General features: G+C 35.7%; 1 protein-coding gene across 1 annotated transcript in view; it reads right to left on the bottom strand.

Moving 5' to 3' along the window:
• LOC107758738 (TNF receptor-associated factor 4-like) overlaps nt 1-17,860 on the bottom strand; it is a 45,035-nt gene extending 27,175 nt beyond the window's left edge. The window contains exon 1 of the mRNA XM_016576541.1: nt 17,399-17,860. Coding sequence (XP_016432027.1) covers nt 17,399-17,541 — 143 coding nt within the window. The 5' untranslated portion in view covers nt 17,542-17,860. The remainder of the gene's footprint in view (nt 1-17,398) is intronic.
• Nucleotides 17,861-20,984: the final 3,124 nt, after the last annotated feature.

Genomic DNA, 20,984 nt, shown 5'->3' with positions numbered 1-20,984 from the left:
ATTCACTGATTTTAACGGGAGTGTTTTTAAAGTGCATAACGCGCTAGACTGAGCTTGTGATGATGTTCTTTGGTAATGTAATGTTCTTTGCTCGTTTTCTGTAGCTGCTTTTTGAATAACTGAGGAAATGTAAGCATTATAATTAGTAACTTACGATGTTTCTATTAATTTGTTATCATGTTAAACACAAATTCAGTCATATTAAAAACATTAGGCTGCTTTTAGCCTTACGCTGGAGTTGGTTCACTTTCTCGCAATGAAACTAAGTAAATAATTACATGAATTAGCACGATAGTATCGTGTATCGCGATCTCACAGGCTGACGATAGGACGATATGAAAATTGAGCATATCGCCCAACACTACTTTATTTATTTATATAAATATTTATTTATGGTCACACTTTATTTTAAGGTCCAATTCTCGCTATTAACAAACCATTAACTACAAATTTTGCCTCAATAAACTCCTAATTTGTTGCTTATTAATAGTTAGCAAGGTTGTTGTTAGGTTTAGGTATTGGGTAGGATTAGGGATGTAGAACATGGTCATGCAGAATATGTGCTTTATAAGTACTAATAAACAGACACTTTTTTAATAATAGCCATGTTAATAAGCATCTAGTTAATAGTGAGAATTGGTCCCTATACTGAAGTGCTACCTTATTTATTTATTTATTTCAATAATCAGTTGATTAATCAATTAATTCATTTATTTACTGAATCCATTTTTATTTATTACTTCAAAAATATAAATGTATTTTTCTTCTGTATTTATTTCTTTAAATTGTTTTTGTTTTATTTAAATACTCCATTTATTTATTTATTTATTTATTTCAATATCCATTTATTTACTCCAATGAGTTAATTCATTTATTTATTCCATTTATTTATTTAATTCATTTTTATTAATTTATTTTTAAAAATATCAATTTATTTATTTATTTAAAGTCATTTTTATTTATCTATTTATTTTTATTTATTTAAATTATCATTTATCTGTTTGTTTGAATAATCTGTTTTTTATTCCATTAATTTACATTCATTTACTCACTCAGTCTTTTATATCTATATAAATAATATCATTTTCTTACATTTATTTTACATCACATTGCATGCTATTGTAATCATGCCACAGTTCACATGCCTCCAGTTTGATATTGTCACTATGTTGTTTGTGACTTTGGTTTTGCAAGACAGCTAAACAAATAAGGAAGCCAGGGGAGGAGTTAAGGACTTCCTGTTTCAGGCACATGCGCTGTTTCTCCTTCACTGCAGTGCAGAGTCTCATCAGCTTAGTGCTGTACCTAAAATAATCAGATGCTGTCCTCTCTCTCTCTCTCTCTCTCTCACACACACACATACACGCACACATACACGCACACATACATCTATCTATCTATCTATCTATCTATCTATCCCCCACACCTGTTACTCAGATTTTCAGGGATTACAATTAAATTAAAATCTAAATTCATCAGATTCTCTTCATGAGTGAATTTTAAAAGTTTTTTTTTTTTTAAATATCCATCACTTTCACCATCTAACATCATCAGCTTTTCATGATGCATTTTTCTCATACACTGAATGAAAAAAAAATACATAGCTGCCTTGTCATGCAGTGAGTGAAAAAAGCTTCTCAGTGAGTCCAACAGTATTGTGCCACACTAAAGAGGGCTTGAATAAACTCTAAATTAACTTCTTAAGCCAGACCTGAGCGTGACACAGCGGATCGACAGAGCTCTTCATTGTGCGTCTCTGCATGAGACACGTGCTGAAAGAATAAACTAATGTGTGTGTTGTGTAGGAGGCTTGATTCAGCTCGACTCCATAGGCGCTCCAGGGAAAATCTCAACCACACCCCAATAGCAGTTCCACCATCTAATTATACCATCTATTTCCTCATGCGCCCAAGAAGAGTCCAGAAAGAGTGGGTGAGAAAATCCACCGGCGGCTTTCAGCGCTGCAGATAGGGACAGTGTTGTGCCGCATTACACTTTATATTGCAGTTGAGTCAGCGCCGTAAAAGTAACTGTGGGTGAAACTCTTTGAGAAACTAAAAGATTTTACCCTCGTTATCAGCTGTCTGAGTCACCGCGTGCCGGTGGAAACAAACTACGCACCTTATACGTGATGAGTCACCTCCAGCGTCCCGAAACAACACCTCTACGCCTGTCTCCTGTTCCTGACTTCAAAAACTTTTAAAACCAATGTTAAACCCAGTGATTTCATATGTAGGAGGATTATGTAATTATAATGTGATTTCTCCTCTTTCAGTTCATTGATTAGAGGGAGACAGTCAGAGCGTGCGGCTCCTCAGCACCTCATCACTGATTCTGTGTGTGTGTGTGTGTGTGTGCAGCACGCCATTGGCTAGGCCCGCAACTTCAGTGGCCATGGTAACGGGGTGAAGGTGAGGCTCTTTATGCCGGAGAGAGAGGTGTGTGTGTGTGAGGGAGTGGCGGGTCTGTTAGGAAGCTAGATGTGCACTCATGTAGCTGATAAGAACATGCTAGAACTCCTGTGCTCGCCATCAGCCCATAGCGCAGGCAGTGAACACTCACACCGAGCCAAACACAATCCTCACACTCTCTCTCTCTCATAGGCTCTGCTGCTGAGACACAGTATTGGCGTTCCCTATGAATGATGGGGTGTTCTTTTTGCATGTACCAAGATGTGTAAGGGTCACTGATGTGACCCCTTATTTTTTGTGCCTGTACCAATGTATTCCAAAATAAATAAGTAAAAAAATATATAAGTAAAAAAATAAAACATTAAAAAAAAATGTTCTGTATTATACATACAATGATATCTATGGGACTTAAAGCGATAGTTCACCCAAAAATGAAAATTCTGTCATTAATTACTCACCCTCAAGTCGTTCCAAACTCACCGGAAGACCTTCGTTCATCTTCAGAACACAAATTAAGATATTTTTGATGCATTCCGAGATCTTTCTGACCCTCCCATAGACAGCAAGGGTTACTACCATGATCAAGGTCCAGAAACATAGTAAGGACATCAGTAAAATAGTCCATGTGACATCAGTAGTTCACCCGTCATTTTACGAAGCTACGAGAATACTTTTTGTGCGCAAAGAAAACAAAAATAACGACTTTGATAAACAATTCTTCTCCTCCTCATCCAGTCTGCTGTGGCTTGCCTCCATTTTGGAGAGTATTACGACGCATGCGCGCACTTCCGCTTCGTGTAAACAACGCATGCGCGTGATGACGCATGTCCGTGTTGACGTAAGCAGCAGTGCAATGCGCATGCGTTGTTTACATGAAGCGGAAGTGCGCGCATGCGTCGTGATAGATGATTTCTATGATTTCTGATTTCTTAAAACGCATTTCTACTTTATAGACAAACAAGTTTGACTAAAAATGAAAAAAGAGGGGGGAAAAAATCTAACCCAGGGAATTTTGTTATTTTGATATAAAATCTCTTTATTAAGTAATGTTTATTTTAAAGTAGTTCTGTTTTAAAATATTATTTCAAATCATTTTAATATATTCAAAATATTAAGACATTAAAAACGTCTATCTTAAGCTATTAAGATACATCAAAATATGAAAATATATAATAAAAAATGAATACAATATATAATTTAATATAATTTAATAAATATAATTAAATATCACAAAATAAGAAAAATAGACTAGAGATAGATAGACAGACAGACAGATAGAGAAGAGTTTAAATTATTATATTATGCAAGGGAAAAATAGATTGCAGAATGATATGCAAGACATGATAGTAGCACAAATAGGTAGGAAATCAGTCAATTATTCCACAGAATGATTGACCAGTTAAAATCAAGTATTTTAGAGAGCTGAGAGTCAAGGTAAATATATATTTTTTAAAAAGGTACATTTTTATAATGATTAATTAAAATAATGATAAATAAGTTTACACAAAACTACTATAAAATTACCATTGTTGGTCCTTTCAAAAGCCAAAAAAGGAGACTTAAGGACATGGAGCAATTCACAGCAAATGAGTTCAAACAGGAAGCTCTTTAACATCTCTTTCATCTCTAGTGGAAGGAACGATCCACGCGCCTGACCTTGAAGATGAGGAAGTGGCTGTCTCCGTCCTCTTTCATGGGATCAGTGTCACTTCTGAGCAGAGTTGGGACGGTGGAGCGTGAGTTTGTGTTGCGTTGAGTTGTGTTGTGTAACGTGCCATGCTGGATCTGAAAGAGTGTCTTTGAGCTGCTATATAGAGTGGATCTGCGCAGGGTAAAGCAGGAAGGAAACCACCACAATGCCTCTTTCACAAAAGGGAACCAATGGCTGTGACCTTCAATCCAGCCGGCCTCCGGAATCGACAGTCAATAACGTCGAATGAGTGTACGCTTTAACCGAAGAGCTTAACCGCTCTGCCAACACCTGTTGTGCTCTATAAGAGAGCCTTTCACTGAGACAGGTGCCTTACTCCTTCCTCAAGATTTGGCCACCCCAGCTGCTCCCCTCACCAGTGGATTCTTCAAATGCCTGCCTGTCAGCTACACAACAGATAGCATTCTCACACCAGTGCTCTCTCAGCTGTCTGAGACCCCCAGCCCCCTTCAGAGCCCATGCAAATGCATTGGGCTTTGATTAAACCATGTTCCGTGTTGGATGAAGACGAGATAAGGCATGATGGAGTTACGGCAAGATGAAAAACACACAAGCTGCGTGTGCTGAACAGGATGGGATTGGGATTTAGAGGTTTACATTACCACAGCGATCAGCCGAGAGAAATTAATTGCATCTAGATGCTCCAAATGACCTTCAGCTGCTTGTTACAGGGATGCTTCACAAAAGCATTTCAATTAATTTATTCATGTATAAAGTATCTACACTAAAATGGGGAATTTATCAGAAAATAGCTTTGTAAAACTGAAACAAAGTGCAGAAAGTACAAATCAACACAATATGACTGGGTAAAACTAGATTTTTTTTCCATTGTTGAGAGCCCTGTTTAAACCAGCCTAACATAGTTTGCTGGTCGTACCCGGTTTGAGCTGGTCTTAGGTGGTTAAAATGGACAGCTCACCCAAAAATTAAAAAATTTTGTCCACACAATGAAGTCAAACATGGCCAAAAAGTATTATTTAAATGAACAAATACTAATACACTAAAATTAGCAATTTATCTCAAAATAGTTTTGTAAATCTAAAACCAAGTGCAGATTGTACAATCAAGAAAATATATAGGACTGCTAGATATTTTTTTCCATTATTGAGAGACCTGCTGAAAAAAATGGCAAAAACCAGCCTAAGATAGCTTGCTGGTCTTATTTGGTTCGAGCTGGTCTTAGCTGGTTTAAACTGACAGCTCACCCAAGAATAAAAATTGTTTAATGTTTTAACTGTTTTTGTCCACACAATAAAAGTCAAAGGTCAATCCTGAGTCAAAAAGTGTTATTTTAGTATTGTTTTTATTGATAAATACTATAATAGTATATTTACAATTACCTTATATATAAGATAATACATAAGGTATATATTAACTATATAAGGTATATATAAAGTATGTATTTCTATTTAGCTTTAATGTATTAGGTCTATTTTAGCTTTGGTCAATTTAGCCCTTTAACTTAAACTTGCAAAGTCAACATTTCCACATTATTTTTAAAATCGAATATTTATATTACCGAAACTGATTGTTAATAGTTATAGTTAATAATAACACTGGTCCCCAATCATTTTCATTGTAAAAACTACCAAAAAAGACAGCCTGGTCTAGCTGTCTTCGGGGAGACCAGGCAAGACCAGCAAACCAGTTTAGGCATAAAATGATTAAGACGTTTTTTCAACATAGAACGGTAGTCAGGTTGCTAAGGAGTTCTGGATGCCTTTAGTGCATTTTTGTGTGGTTTCTAGGGAGTTCTGGGTGGTTGCAAGTCAAAAGAACCCACTGCTGTGTGTCTACGATACTTTAGATATTTCAGATCAATGTAATTCCATGACATTTCCTATCGGTTTTATCATCTGCCAGACAAAAATCATAAGTCTACTCACTCAGAAACATAGCAGCACGCCTCAGTATCAAGTATCAAAGCACATAGTGTGGGACTGTGTTTTGATACCTAGTGTTAGGGGTTTGTTCATTTCCCAAGAACGAGCAATACCAATAGTGCTGTTTGCCTTAACAAGTATCGCAGATTAATTATTGTTTGATTCCTGCCAACTGATGTGTGTCTGACAGGTCTAGGTTAAAGCAACCTGGCCTCCGCATGCAAGGAGTGAGTGACAATGTGCTTTACTGCATAACTGAAATAGTTCCCTGCGAACAGTTCTCTGCACCCAAGAGGAGTAAAGTTATGATTATATGATTTCTCTTTAAATACAAGCATGCCCGGGCAAGTCCCAGATCCCCACGAACCGTTTGTTCATGAACCCCACGAGCATCCAAGGCCGTCAAGCACCACGGTTTTTCACAAAAGAATGTTGACTATGCGCTTGCAGACGATGGACATCTGAATAGGGCAGAAAATCCAGTCAGGAATGTTAAGAGCTCGCCCACTTTTTGTGTCACCCTCACTGAACAAGTCCTTTAGGTCCTAATAACACCCTCTACGATGATAATGAACACAGAAGCCTTACGGCACTTCAAACCAGAGTGCTGATGCAAAGCATTTAAATGAAATGCAAGCTTCTGCATGACAGCCTCACCTTACACCAGCTTGCAGCTGTTTGGAACGGATGGAGAACTTTAAGTCCATAACTTCCCGTTCGCAGCTGGACTGAGGTGTAACCTCCCTAAACGCCCCCTCTCCATAACATCACTCAGCCAGTATCTGATCTCAGTTTTTCAGTCTTTCTGCTGAGAAAACAACAAACTAAACTTCACTGGTCGGTTGACGCAAATGTGCAGTCGTTTCAAAGGCATTTATGTAATGCTTGTTTTCTTTGTTTACTGAATTGATTTGAATGTACTTGACAGGGCTAATGAGCATTCCTGGTTGTTGTTTTTTTCTCTCAGTTGAAGTTGCAGAAACATATTTATGGATTAGGACAAAGAAGAACCCGAGGCGTTTTCATTTGTTGGACTGCAGTCTAAAAGCTCAGCACTCATTGGGGTTTCTGAAGCAGCAACTCGCCTGACACAGTTTATTTCAGGAAGACAAATCAATATTACACTGTTGCTAACTTTCTCTCCACTATGTATTTGCAAACATACAACTATGTGATATAGTTCAGCGCTTCTTTGGGGCTGGGTAAAAGACATGATGCTATTTAATGTTCTATTTATTAAGAAATGCATTAAAACTACAATTCATACATAATGATTTAAACATACCTTTTATATAATGAAAATGTTTTAGTTTTTTTTATGAATTAAAATTCATTTATGTATTCTTAGGGGCAGTAAACAGTCAAAATATCAAGATTGTACAACTGTCCTGATATTTAAATGAAGAAAAAATTATTAATAATTAAAAGAATAAAATTCTCGATAAAAACAAAGATGTTATTAAGTAGTTAACCACAATCTTATGCCTTTTCTTATGCTTATGCTTTAACAAAATTGCTTATTAATACTTAAATTATTAATACTTTAAAAACTTGTATTAACCAAATCAGTCATGAGGACCAACATGCAGATAAAAAAAAAGAAAACAGAAAATATCATAGATAGATTTTTCAATTAAAATTAATTATATTCATTTCTTCTTATAATATCACATAATTTGAACTTTACATGAAATGTAAAGTCTGCACAATTTCATGTGGTGCGACTCCCAAAATTTTTTTAAGAATTTATGATTTTTATGATTTTAAAAAACTAACTTGACAAATTATGAGCATGTCTTTCATTTCTGAATTAAAATTCATTTTTAAGAGCATCAAGTAAATAAAGTCAGCATGATACAACTGTCCTGATATCAGAATGAAGAAAAAAGCTTTATTAAACAAATTAAATTCTTAATAAGAAAACCTTGTTAATTAGTTTGAAATAATTTATTACTATTAATTCTAAGAAAACTAATGTTAACAAAACTGCTTCAATGCTTATTAATGTTGTAAAACTTTTGTCTGCCAAGTCATGTGACCAACATGCAAAAAAAGGGGGAAAAATACTTTTTACCTTGAAAAACATTTGACATTTTTTTTCAAAATAATTATTGCTGTGTATACACATCAAAAATATATTATCCCTTTTTACTTGATAGTTACACCTAGGGCTGGGTATCGCGTTCGATACTTTTTAGGCACCGACCGAATATGTTATTACCTCTGAGTCAGAGCAGCGATCATGGAAGAGAGAACACAGGCAGACAGCGCTGGAAGCTGCTAATGGTCATCAGTAAATCAGTGGAAAATAAATAGAAATGACGATTCTGTCTGAGCTAGGTGATTCTGTCACACGCACTAGTGTAAATGTAGCTAACAGATGTGTAAACTGAAGACTATTTGAGCTTTATTACAACTATTTTGCACTGATTTATTGTGTTGGTTAAATTTTGTTCCTTTGTGCAGTGGCTCAGGAGATGAGTCTTTGAGTTTGTATAAACATCAACAAGCTGAAAAATAAAACCAAAAAAAGTTTTTTTGTTAGATAATGTAATCTTGTTAAAATTGATTTCATAAAATTGGTATCGAAAAAAGTATCGTTCAGGAACCGGTATCGAAGTCAAGGTATCGGTATCGGTATCGAACATTTTTGAACGATACCCAGCCCTACACCACACAATAATTTTTGAGTCATTAAATTTAAAATTTTTTAAGATCTCAGATCTTATATGTCATTGACCCAGCTAACAGATGAGCTTGGATGGATGACTTCTAAGACCAGTGGCACCTGTGAGAGGATGTGAGGGTCTTTGATGAGGCTGGACAGGAAGTGAGAGAGGATGCCCAGTCACTATTCATCTGCCTCAATGGCATGAATCCTGAGGAGGGACTCAGACTCCCAGCTGTCACACCCAGCCTGCCTTCCTCTCAACACTGGGCACCAATGCTTCCTCTAAATCTCCCTTTCCTCAGAGAACTACTCACTATCTGTGACAGGCCAAAGGGGCTCCTTTCTGTTTCTCAATGGACAGAGGGCAATTCATTTGAGCTTTAATGTAAAAAAGATGTTGTTCACACAGATGGCCCTGGCTGGAAAGAAGTCAGTCTTTTTTTTCCCACCAGTTACCCCGTTCTACCCCGGTTAAACCCATCCTTCCGTTGCAAGGCTTCAGAGTGCACATGTTGCAGACCATCAGCTCTCAAGAGAACGCAGGAGGACTTGACTTCAATACAAGACACAGAAGACTCTATTCAGACTTTCTAGGAAAAAAAAAAAAAAAAAAGACATTCTGTTCGAGAAAATTAGGCTCTGAAAACTGAAGCTTAATACAGAAATGAAGGTTTTATGCTCCTTAGACCAGGATAGTCACCTTTTGTACTTTCTTTGGATAAAAGCAGATTCTGAATGGTGGCCTTTCTATTTTTAAATCTCAGAATATGCAGTTCTTGTTATTTTTTGAAAATTAGTAATTATATTAGTTGGAATTGGAAAATGTCAATTTTAGCTCGACAAACGCTTTGTTTCAAAACCTAGCGAGCTGCCTATTTAGTCACCATGTTTAGGTATCATATGCTGTTCTAAAAGTTCGGTAGAAAAATCACGCTGTCTTTTAAGATACATTCGCTGTGACCAAATATGACCAATTCACTTCCATATAGTACAGTTTGTGAGACAAGAAGTATGTCTGAATTCACATTACTCATAAAACAGGTGATAAAAGTACTTTTTAACAGTTACTGTAAGTTTCAAACCAAATGTAGTATGTACTAGACCGTTGCGATTTTGGACGCAGCTATTGCTCTGGCCACATTCTAAAGCACCATCATGTTTATCTTTTGCAGAGAAGGCAATCCCAGAATGCACTGTGAAAAGTGCAGTGAAAAAAAATCCATCCAAGATGGCAGACAGCTGAGAGAAATTCTGAGAAATTTCACTCATTACCAAAAAGCAACAAAAACAAAGTACATTTAATTAAAAACTGACAAATTTACACTATTTCAATATTTGCATGTTTCTATATATTTCTATGCATATTAGAGTGTCACATTTGTTAGTGTAGCCACATGTATAGCATGTGCATAGCTAACATCAAATTCTAGAAATAGATTTGATTAATATTTCAAATTAGTTTTTAACTTTATATTTTACAATGTTTGTTAGACAATATACGTGTATATAATGTATGAGGAGAGAGAGAACAGGTGTGGTCCAGCCTTGAGAAAATGCTAGAAAATGTAGAATCTATCACAGATACTCCACAACCCTGTGTAGAGCATAAGCCAGCAAAGAAGAGAAGAATCCTCCTGCTGGGTTCTGACTCCAAATCAGAGGAAAATGAGCTTAGCAATGCTCTAAACCATTACAGAGCTGAGCCTAGTATTGAGATGGATACGTGTCCTCTACAGTGGTGGTCAGCTCATGCAGGGGCCCATGTTAAATGGTCTTTCTTAGCTCGCAAATATTTGGCCACCCCTGCAACCACTGTACCATGCGATATACTTTTCTCACTAGCTGGCAACATTGTCCAAAAGAAGAGGGCATCTTTATCTTTACACTCAGAAAAAAAAAAAAAAAAGTTAGTTTGTCTTAGCAACTAGTTGAATGGTAAATAAGAAGAATTGAGGTCAGGTTAACTGTTTCTGTTAACATATGACCATTGTAGTCATTGTATGACCAAGTGCTTATGTTCAATAATAATAAAAAAAAGTCATGACCATTGTTGCCTAAGTGATAGGCTTATGTTCAATAAATAAATAATATAAAAAAGTATTTGTTGTAATGAGTATTTAATGCTCATCTAACACAATAATGACTTTAAATGATCTTTTTGGGGGCAATTTCTCAGCCAATATTCATGTGCGATTAAATGCGATTAATTCGATTAATTAATTGGCACATCATGTAATTAATTTGATTAAAAATATGAATCGACTGACAGCCCTAATTTTCTGATTTCTTTTTCATTTTAATTGAAATTATAGTAATTTTGATGTGCTTTTGTCAGTTTGATTAGTTTCAGTTTTTTATATATCTATTTATTTTTATTGTAATAATTTTTGTACATCAAATCAAATTAAATTAAATGAAAATGAGAAATGTTGCTTTTGCAACTAGCTGAAATAAAATAAGTTAACTTTTTTTATATTATCTTTTAGTTTTTTAACATATATATAAATAAATAAAAGTAATAATTGACAACGGGCCGTTGAATTATTAGAAAAATAATGCACACCTGGGTTATCACCTAGGGTCTGCATTATTGTTCTAATAATTCAAGGGCCCGGAGTCAATTATTCCGCTTGTACTAAGGTTGCCACACCTCAAGACATCGATCAAATGATATATTTCAAGGCATTTGTCTGGTTGTTGTACTTAAAACGCTATTGTGAGTAGGATTAGTTTCTTCCGCATCTCATTGATAGCAGACTTATTAGAGAGAGAGAGAGAGAGAAGAGAGAGAGAGAGAGAGAGAGAGAGAGAGAGAGAGAGCTAGTGTGTGAATCACCTCTGTGAGTCTGAGTGTCTCTGAAAAGTGTTCGGCAGCAGCGTCTCTACTAGTGGAACTTTAAGTTCATTTACTTCATGAACAGCGCCGTTGTTACCTCGCTTGTGAGAAATGTCATGTAGCTTTTAAGTTGCTAAACTATTTTACTGATAAAACTGATAGCGCTAACAACATAAGTGCGTATGTATCCGTGTGTGCAAACTATGTGTGTGCGTCAAGGGAGAGAGAGCGGGAGAAATAGGGTATGTGCTTTACGTACATAATAAAACATAATTATGTGGCAAAACATGGAATTAATCTCTCGTTTTTATCCTATTGCTTACTATATTTATTTGTTTGGCCAGTGTCGTTGTGGGTTTTGGTTATTTTGCAGTTGTAAGCTGTAAGGACCTTTGAACTAACTGAAATAATTTGGCGACGTGATATTTACATGTAATGCGGTCAAGAGCTGCCTGGAACTACGTTCGCCGTGCGTTTCCCTGAAAATAATTGCACATCTTAGAACGTTGGTCAGCCAATCAGATTCAAGCATTCAATGGCCCCGTAGTATAAATATATATAATAATTGTCATTAATTACCCACCCTCATGGCGTTCCAAAACCGTAAGACCTTCGTTCCTCTTCAGAACACAAATTAAGATATTTTTGATGAAATTCGAGAGTTTTCTGACTGAAATGTTCCCAGCCCCAGAAACGTAGTAAGCACATCGGTAAAATAGTCAATATGACATCAGTGATTCAACCGTAATTTTACGAAGCTACGAAAATACTTTTTGTGCGTAAAGAAAATGAGGAATGCATGCGCATGTTTGGTGGTACTCTCGATAATGGCAGAGGACGGTACTTGGAGGAGAAGAATTGTTGGATAAAGTTATTTTTGTTTTCTTTGCGCACAAAAAGTATTCTCGTAGCTTCGTAAAACAATGGTTGAACCACTGATGTCACATGGAAAAAAAAATAATTGAAATTAATTTGTGTTCCAACGATGAACGAAGGTCTAATGGGTTTGGAACAACATGAGGGCGAGTAATTAATGACAGAATTTTTATTTTAGGGTGAAAAATCCCATTAACTATTACAATCCTGGAAAACACTACTTGTACTATTTATACTACAAAATGGCATGGAAGTGCATAAGTATGTGAATTGGGACGCACCTAATGTGCATTATTAGCAGAATATGTACACAAGAAGTTCAGACACTAAGCAAACAAAGCTAAAGCTTGAATAATAGACTACAAAAGAGTAAACGCGATCTCACAAAGCACCACATGAAAACATCCAAGAGTTTATTTGACTCGACTCATCTAACTAGTCTCTAAACCATTGCTTAATGACATAAAGGGTGCCCTTGTATGTGCATTCAGAGATGGTAGCCCATATTATGAGAACCTCTTTTGTGTGATGGCGGTGAACCAAATGCCCTCAGTTCAAGGTTCATCTATTCTGCATTAGCGTCACGGTCACGTGACTCGAGCTGATTGCTGGAGTGATAAGGCCTGAGGGTTGGCCCCTCATGACCCTCCCGGCTCTGATTAGGCCTTCTGAGATAACCGCCTTACGCATTCCTCCTTCAGTGGAAACACGCTCCATTTACAACACAAATAAACCAACATGGGAGCAAAGTCGAAGTCCGTCTGTGTGCATGGGACAAATCCAAGTGAATGGAACTTGACTGAGATGATTCAGGGTTGAATCTGAAACTGACTTTTACAAGGCAAGTCTATAGGTGTGCATGTAGCGTGAGACTCAACCTGAAGTAGCTGGAGGCACTTTTCTAATAATGGTTAAAACGCAGCAGATGGTGATTCATAGTTGTGCAAGAGCATAACCCATGTAAATCCTCACACATATGGCAATATTTCCCAATGAGACGGCAGGTCTGAACTGATCAGAGGCTGACTGCAATAACGGATGGAATAACTCTGAATGTGTACTGTACACAGCAATTAAGAAGAGAATGCACACTTATCACGCAATGTCAACAAAGCACATGCTTATCTTAACACGCTGGCACGTGAGTTTCTGATTCTGATCGTCACAATACATGTACACCATGATCTAAACATCAACTTAAAACAAATTTAACAAGTAATGCTTAATATAACATTTAGATCAGTGGTTCTCAACCTTTTTTGGCTCCAAGGTCCACCATTGATCACAACAATATTCAAAGGATGGGTAACGTTTCCAGCCGTTTGTGCTTTACTGGATAACAATTTTTTTTTTTTTACTTATTTTTGATAAAATATTTTAGATTTTGGCATAACTAGAAAAAGTTTTATTGTTATTTTATAAAAATACCCAAGTATTTAATAAAATACCAATGGTGTTTTCAAATTTTATTAATTTACGTGACCTTTCCAGGTCTTGAAATCACATTTTTACAAGATATATCCAAGTTTTCCAAAACCGTGCAAATCCTGGTTTTCAAAGAATAAAACAACAGTTGAGGGGGTGAATTAAAATACAAAATATCTTGATTTTCAGTCATTTTTGCTCATTTCAAAGCTTGTTTTATCTAATTTTAAGTAAAATTGAGGGTCTCTTGGACGTTTGCTAAGGCCCCCTAGTGGGCCCCGGACCCCTGGTTTAGAACCACTGGTTTAGATCTATTTCTCATACTGTGGAGATTCAAATGAATGAAGTTTTAATGTAAATCACTTTCAAATCAATGAAAACTCAAGCACAGAATTTTTGAAAGACTGACGATGTCATGAACAGAATTCCGTTCTTTTGAATTGGATCTTTTAATTGAATCTGTATCTGTTGAATCAGTTCACAAAACTGATCTTAAGTCAAGGAAAAGACAGAAATTTGCAAATGAATATTCTACAAATTGCAATTCGTGCATCTAGTCTCTTTAAAAATCCTTCTTAAAAATACTTACTTGAATAACAGCAAAAAAGGGAAAAGTTAAAAAAAAAGCAATTTGCCAATTGTGTGGGAAGCCTGGTTTATGTAAAATAGGCACAGTAAACTCTAAATAGGCGTAGCTTTAACTAGTGTTAAAAAGTCACTCATTAGCTGGTGACAAAAGTTGGTAAAGAAAAAGTTACTTATAAAGAAATGCAGATTGGCTTTCTTCCCAGTGACACACTAATGACCTGATGATTCATAAGCATTGTCTGCTTTCATTTAGTCTTCCACGGCACATCTTTTATTTGTATTATCTCAAGCAATTTTGCGAATACAAAACTGAGCAAAGCTTCACGTTCTAGAATCTTTCTCCTATGTAGGCGTGAGAAGAAAGAGGTTTACTGAGAATAGAACAAACATAAACACACAGAGCCTTAGGCAAAATGCATCGTGTGCTTCCTTTTTCCTCCCTCCATCCAAAATGTACATGATAATTCAGTGTTTCTCTGAGAGCCTATAGTGGACATCGCATTCACAAACCCTGTGACCTTTTATCTTTCAGAAGAGCATCAGCACAAGTTCTGTTTATATTCCACAACATGCAGACAGGAAAGAAACAAAACCTGTTTGGATATGTAGAACAACTAGATAAGATCTTTGCCCTATCTGTGACTCACATTGAGCCTTTGTTGCTGTTGTTCGGTGTTGAATTGATCATGTATGTTCAAAAAAAAATAAAAAATCAATTCACGCTCTCATGTTCCTTGCTGTGTCCGGATATCAGTGTTGGCATGATACAATAATCTGTCAATGTTCTAAATATAAATATAGAGATATTCTACTAGTGTGCAGCATTTAAGAAGGCATAATGTGATCTGTTTGAACTAATGCCTGACAATGTGTAATGTGTACAGTAACATCCTATTCAACCGGCAACCCGCAGGCCAAATCTGAGGATGCCAGTTAACTTACCTAAAAATATATACTTCCTTTTCAAAAGATTTGTTTTCCTTTCTTTTTTTTTTTTGGAAATTAATATTTATATTCAGCAAGGACACATTAAATTGATCAAAAGTGACAGTAAAGACATTTATAATGTTGCCAAAGATTTATATTTCAAAGAATGAAACATGGTTTCCACAAAAATATTAAGCAGCACAACTGTTTTCAACACTGATGATAATAATAAATGTTTCTTCAACAGCAAATCAGCATATTATAATGATTTCTGAAAGATCACATTACAATGAAGACTGAAGTAATCATGCTGAAAATTCAGCTTTGCCCTCACAGGAATAAATTACATTCTACAATACATTAAAATAGAAACTAGTTATTTTAAATTATAATAATACTTCACTATATTACAATTTTTTACTGTATTTTTAATCAAGTAAATGCAGCCTTGGTGAGCAAAAGTGACTTAAAAACATTTAAAAATATTACCGACTTCAAAGTTTTGAACGGTAATGTATGTAGTACCAATACTGTAGTTTTTTTTTTTTCTAAAAGTTATTTCCTTGATTTTATTTTATTTTTTTAATGCATGACTAATGCTCTAAGACTACAATGTCACACTGACCAGAATGTGCATCTCAGCTGTCAATCATTCAGTTTTAAAACCAGTGCTCCATGTTTACAGTGCCATCATGTCATTCTCCAAGCAACTTCTTATCCAAATGACCGGATGATACTTACATAACATTATACACCTAGCACTGAAGTGCAGTCCTGTTCTATAGCCGTTCACTGCTTTTCATAGCTGATAGGATTCACTCTTTCGGTTATAAACCAATTTGTAAAGCAGTTTTGGTTGACATTGTAAATGTACTTGTTTTGAATTTCCTGCTAGATGAAAATGAAAGCTAATACACTGATACGTAATACACAATGCAGACAATAAACATTACACCGTACTGCAGAACTGCTATCTGAAGAGTTTTTTGCTGGCCTGCATGCTTAAAGATTTTTGTTCATATGACATGCTATTCAATTTGAGCATCTCTGTTCGATGCATTGCTACGCCGTTCCTACATGACCTAGCAAACGAATTACAAATAACACAAATTAGTGCTGAGCAAACGATCCGCCAGTCTTTCAGCACACCGATTCCAATAAAGGATTCGCTTCCTGATCCCACATGAAGCCGCCCCCCTCAAAGTGCATTGTAGTGCCTCGGGTCAAAATGACAGACAGGGCCAGAGCTGAGAGGCTCTATTGCCTGAATACACACACACACACACACACACACACACACACACAGGTCTGAAAATATTTTCTCCCGCATTTATGAAGGTAGACCACAACTGGATGTACTGAAGCAAAATATTTACATTCTCCACAAGTACATTGGTAACCTGTGACCTTACTAGCTATTGATTTAACCTATAAAATGAGTTTTCTTGGTATAAATGAATGTATTTAGGTTAATTCAGTGATGTTAAATAATATTTTTTGACTTGAACAAAACCAGTTAATATATATTACCATTTTAGGTTACTATTTTTGTCAGTGTACTTTATGTTAATGAGTCATCATAATGCTCCGCTATGATGGTACAACAAAAACTGCTCTCATATAGCCTAACTACTGCTAAGTGTAGATTTTTATATGTTATGATTTCATTTAACTGTCTACCCACCTCTTCTTTCTTTTTCTAATGGTAATGTTGCATTTCCTTCGCAGAAAACATGTAGCTTCTCTGTCAGTACTTGTCTCCTGACGCTAAACTTCATTTGCAGTATATTTGCATACAAACATCCCTGCTATCCTATTGGCTGCCAGATTAACTCAAGGCCTATGGGCAGATATAAAAATATCAATATAGCGCAGATGACTGACTGTCTTGTGTTGAAACGATGATTGACGAAACTGTTTATCATTTGAACGCACTTCAGTGTTTTAAACAGCCGCCTCCACCGCTTTAAATGCTGGTTATGTGTATCCTATGTTGTTGTTGTTGTTATTGCCACGCTTTGTTCCTGCTGCAAAACACACAGTATGTGTTTGTCAAATGTGCTTCCTTACCTGAGAAATTCCTGCAGACAGGTATCGCAGAATCGGTGTCCACATGTGGAAACTTGGACGGGTTCCCTCATTGCTTTGCTACACAGAGGACACTGAAAGCGTCTCTTGGGCTTCTCCAGGAACTTGTAGTCAAACCCCGGCATTGCTGGTGTTTACAGTAAGCGTCTATAGGAACTGTCGTTTGTTGTCCTTCGCTTGCAAAGGCGCGGTGACAGAGTCCTTCACGAAAGCTGATATTCACTTGCCAACGATACACAAGCTCCGTCGGTATTGTTCCGTCTCAGCTATCTTTTTCGAGCAACACGGCTCGATCCAGCATCAGGGTGCCAGCTTAAACCCAGCGATCTGTCTGTGGCATGAGGCTGTCAATGCAGCGCTGGTGCTCGTTGATGAACGGAGATGAAGAGAAACGCGATGAGAGTCGTTCACAGCGCCTGTCGAGAATAACACTGACAGCCTGGAGACAAAGCTCAGATCCCATCTGTTTAGGTATACAAAGCCCCACCCACTATGCATGAGGGAGGAGCCTAATTTAAATCTCTCTCAGCCCCGCAGAAATCAGACAGGCAAGCTTATTTACAGTTATGTACAGTAATGCTATCTGTGCTGCATTATAATGTAACCAAGTAAGGGGATTATTTAAAAGCTTTTCTGTAAGTCATTTTCAGGATTTCTCTTGAGGTTCTTCTCTCAACTGAATGGTCTTAGAAACTTTTTAACAAAACGTTTTTGTGGTAGCCTGAGCTTGCGATATGAACATGTATTGTCAAGTAAAAAATAATCACCCTGCATAGAATAAAAAATAAATAAATAAAAATAAAAACACTGAAACCGGCCTAAGATGGTTGGCTGGTTTTAGCTGGTCTTCCAGCCTGGTCATAACTGGTTTTAGAGAAGTTTCGAACACTTTTTTAGCTGGTCAAACTGGTTTTAGCCGGCCAGGCTAGGAGACCAGCTTAAACCAGCTAAGACCATCCAACCAGCATAGGCTAGTTTTAAATGTTTTCCAAGCCTGACCAGCAAAAAAGTGACCAAATACCCTCTAAAAAAAAGCCTGCAGCCTTTTATTTTATGTAGGAACAGTAAAGTACCGTTTCCATGGTAACGCAATGTCCGATTTCAAAATGGTTTTTACAGGATGACTTTTGAGGTTTGAAGCTTTCAAATGATATATAATTTATTATGATGACTAAAACATGTAATAGGGAAAAATGAAACGAAAAATAATTTTTGTGACAAAGGTCAGAACTCCTATTATGATGTAGTATATGTTTTGAGGTGCACTCTTGTCATAAATTAATCTATTACTGTTCCTACATAATTTGTAACAAAAACAGTGATAAAATATCTATTTAGGAGTCTTAGACCTTTCCAACGATATATAGTTTGTCATGATTAGATTAGCATTGAACTGTAATATAGTATTGAATATAGTATAGAAGTAAACTTCTACCAGCGGGACGGTAACAGTTAAGGGGTTAAAAATGTGGTTAAACACATTTTTAAAAATCATACTTTTTGATATTAATTGTTTGCACTGTGTGACAAATACTGATATAATTTTTTTTTCTGTTCATATCTGATTCCTTCCAGTTTTTAATAATGTGATATTTAGGGAATTGCATTGAATGCAATTAGGTTCAATTTGACCCTGCTCCATCAAAATCGTACCCAGAAATCGAACATAATACAAGGGTTAATATGAAAAATCTTAAATGTAGGCTATATAAATATAAATGCAAATTTAGGACGTAAACTAATTAACTGTATAAAAAGTGCATATTTATTAAAAAAAAAATTCATTATGAAAAACGTCCATACAAAGGCAATAACTGGACTCCTGGTAACAAAAGGTTGCAGAAAGTTATTTGTAAGGCAAACGACTCCCTCTATCGGTGAGAAGCTCACGCGATACGTGCAAGAGCAGACATTACGTCAACAACAACAGCACAAAAAATGGAATTAGAGTTATACAGTTTATTAGAGTTCGAATATTTCATAGTTCGGCTTCATTTAAACATATGAAAACTCTCGTCAATGTTAAATATGTTTTGCATGGAAAAGTGTGCGCTGCATTAGTGACATGTTGTGAGCATCACGTATTGCAGAAGAATTACATCATAGCATGATGGACGCACGAGCTCTGTGCATCCTGCCGTGTTGATGATGGTATTCAGCTGAGGATAACACACGAGTATGCTTTTTGATATGCATTAATATTATTATTTATTGTGATGGTTCTACTAGCTATAAAATAGTACACTGTTTAAGGTCCTTGTTAATTTTGTGTAATTTTATATGTAAGCGCTGAGTAATATAATTAACAACATGTATTTAGGATTAGTTGCACGTAATCATGCATAATTTACTGTTATTACCACAGTAAATGTCTAACAAGGACACTGTAAAATAAGTGTCATAGTTAATAATTCTCAGTGATTATAATTACATTAACAATTAAACTATTATTTATATTAGTAGTAGTGGTGATATAAATTTACATTTAGACATTTAGACATTTAGCAGACGCTTTTATCCAAAGCGACTTACAAATGAGGACAATGGAAGCAATCAAAATCAACAAAAGAGCAATGATACACAAGTGTTATGACAAGTCTCGGTTAGCCTAACGCAGTACACGTAGCAAGTTGTTTTTTAAATTATATAATAAATAAAAAGAAAACAGATAGAATAGAAAAAGAATAGAGCAAGCTAGTGTTGAGGCCTTCTTCTTTTGCTTTTTGTTAAATAATAATATTTAATATAAATAATATATTATTGTAAATTATAAATATATATTTATTACTTTTTAAGAATAGTCATAGCATACACTGACCCAGAAGGTTGGCTTAAACATTTAACCCAACTGTTGGTTAAAAAACAACCCAATCGCTGGGTTTGTCCATACTTTACCCAGCACTGGGTTGTATTTAACCCAGCATTTTTTAGAGTGTAAGAACTATCAGTAACTTCACTTCCCATTATAAGCATACATTTATATATATATGCTTATATCTGAGGGTGCAAAAAAAATCCAAATAATGAGAAAATTGCATTTAAAGTTGTCAAAATTAAGTCCTTAGCAATGCATATTACTAAACAATAATTAAGTTTTGATATATTTACAGTAGGAAATTGACAAAATATCTTCATGGAACATGATCTTTACTTAATATCCTAATAATTTTTGGCATAAAAGAAAAATCTATAATTTTGACCCATACAATGTATTTTTGGCTATTGCTAGAAATATACCCCAGCGACTTAAGACTGGTTTTGTGCTCCAGGGTCACATATATATTCCTCCATTTTTTTCTTCCAAGCAGTCTGACCTCAGTGAGGCATTATTTACAATGCTACATATTAGTAATAATAATAATAACAACAACATGATTCAGTCTAATATTTTTTTCCAATTTTATTCTGAATAAGGCTGAATCAGGCATTATTTACAATGCTACATATTATTATTAGCAATATGGCGAATATATTATTCAAGACAATTAATATATATTCATTACTAACGCTTTTTTAAATAATTTATTTTTGTCCACAAGTAAGAATGTTTACATAGGGTCTGTCATAA

The sequence above is a fragment of the Sinocyclocheilus rhinocerous genome, unplaced genomic scaffold (genome assembly GCF_001515625.1).
Source record: "Sinocyclocheilus rhinocerous isolate Xijiao unplaced genomic scaffold, SAMN03320098_v1.1 scaffold1393, whole genome shotgun sequence".
NCBI classification, from domain to species: domain Eukaryota; kingdom Metazoa; phylum Chordata; class Actinopteri; order Cypriniformes; family Cyprinidae; genus Sinocyclocheilus; species Sinocyclocheilus rhinocerous.
Note: the sequence above shows the minus strand (reverse complement) of the source record. Positions and strands in the feature narration are given on the sequence as shown.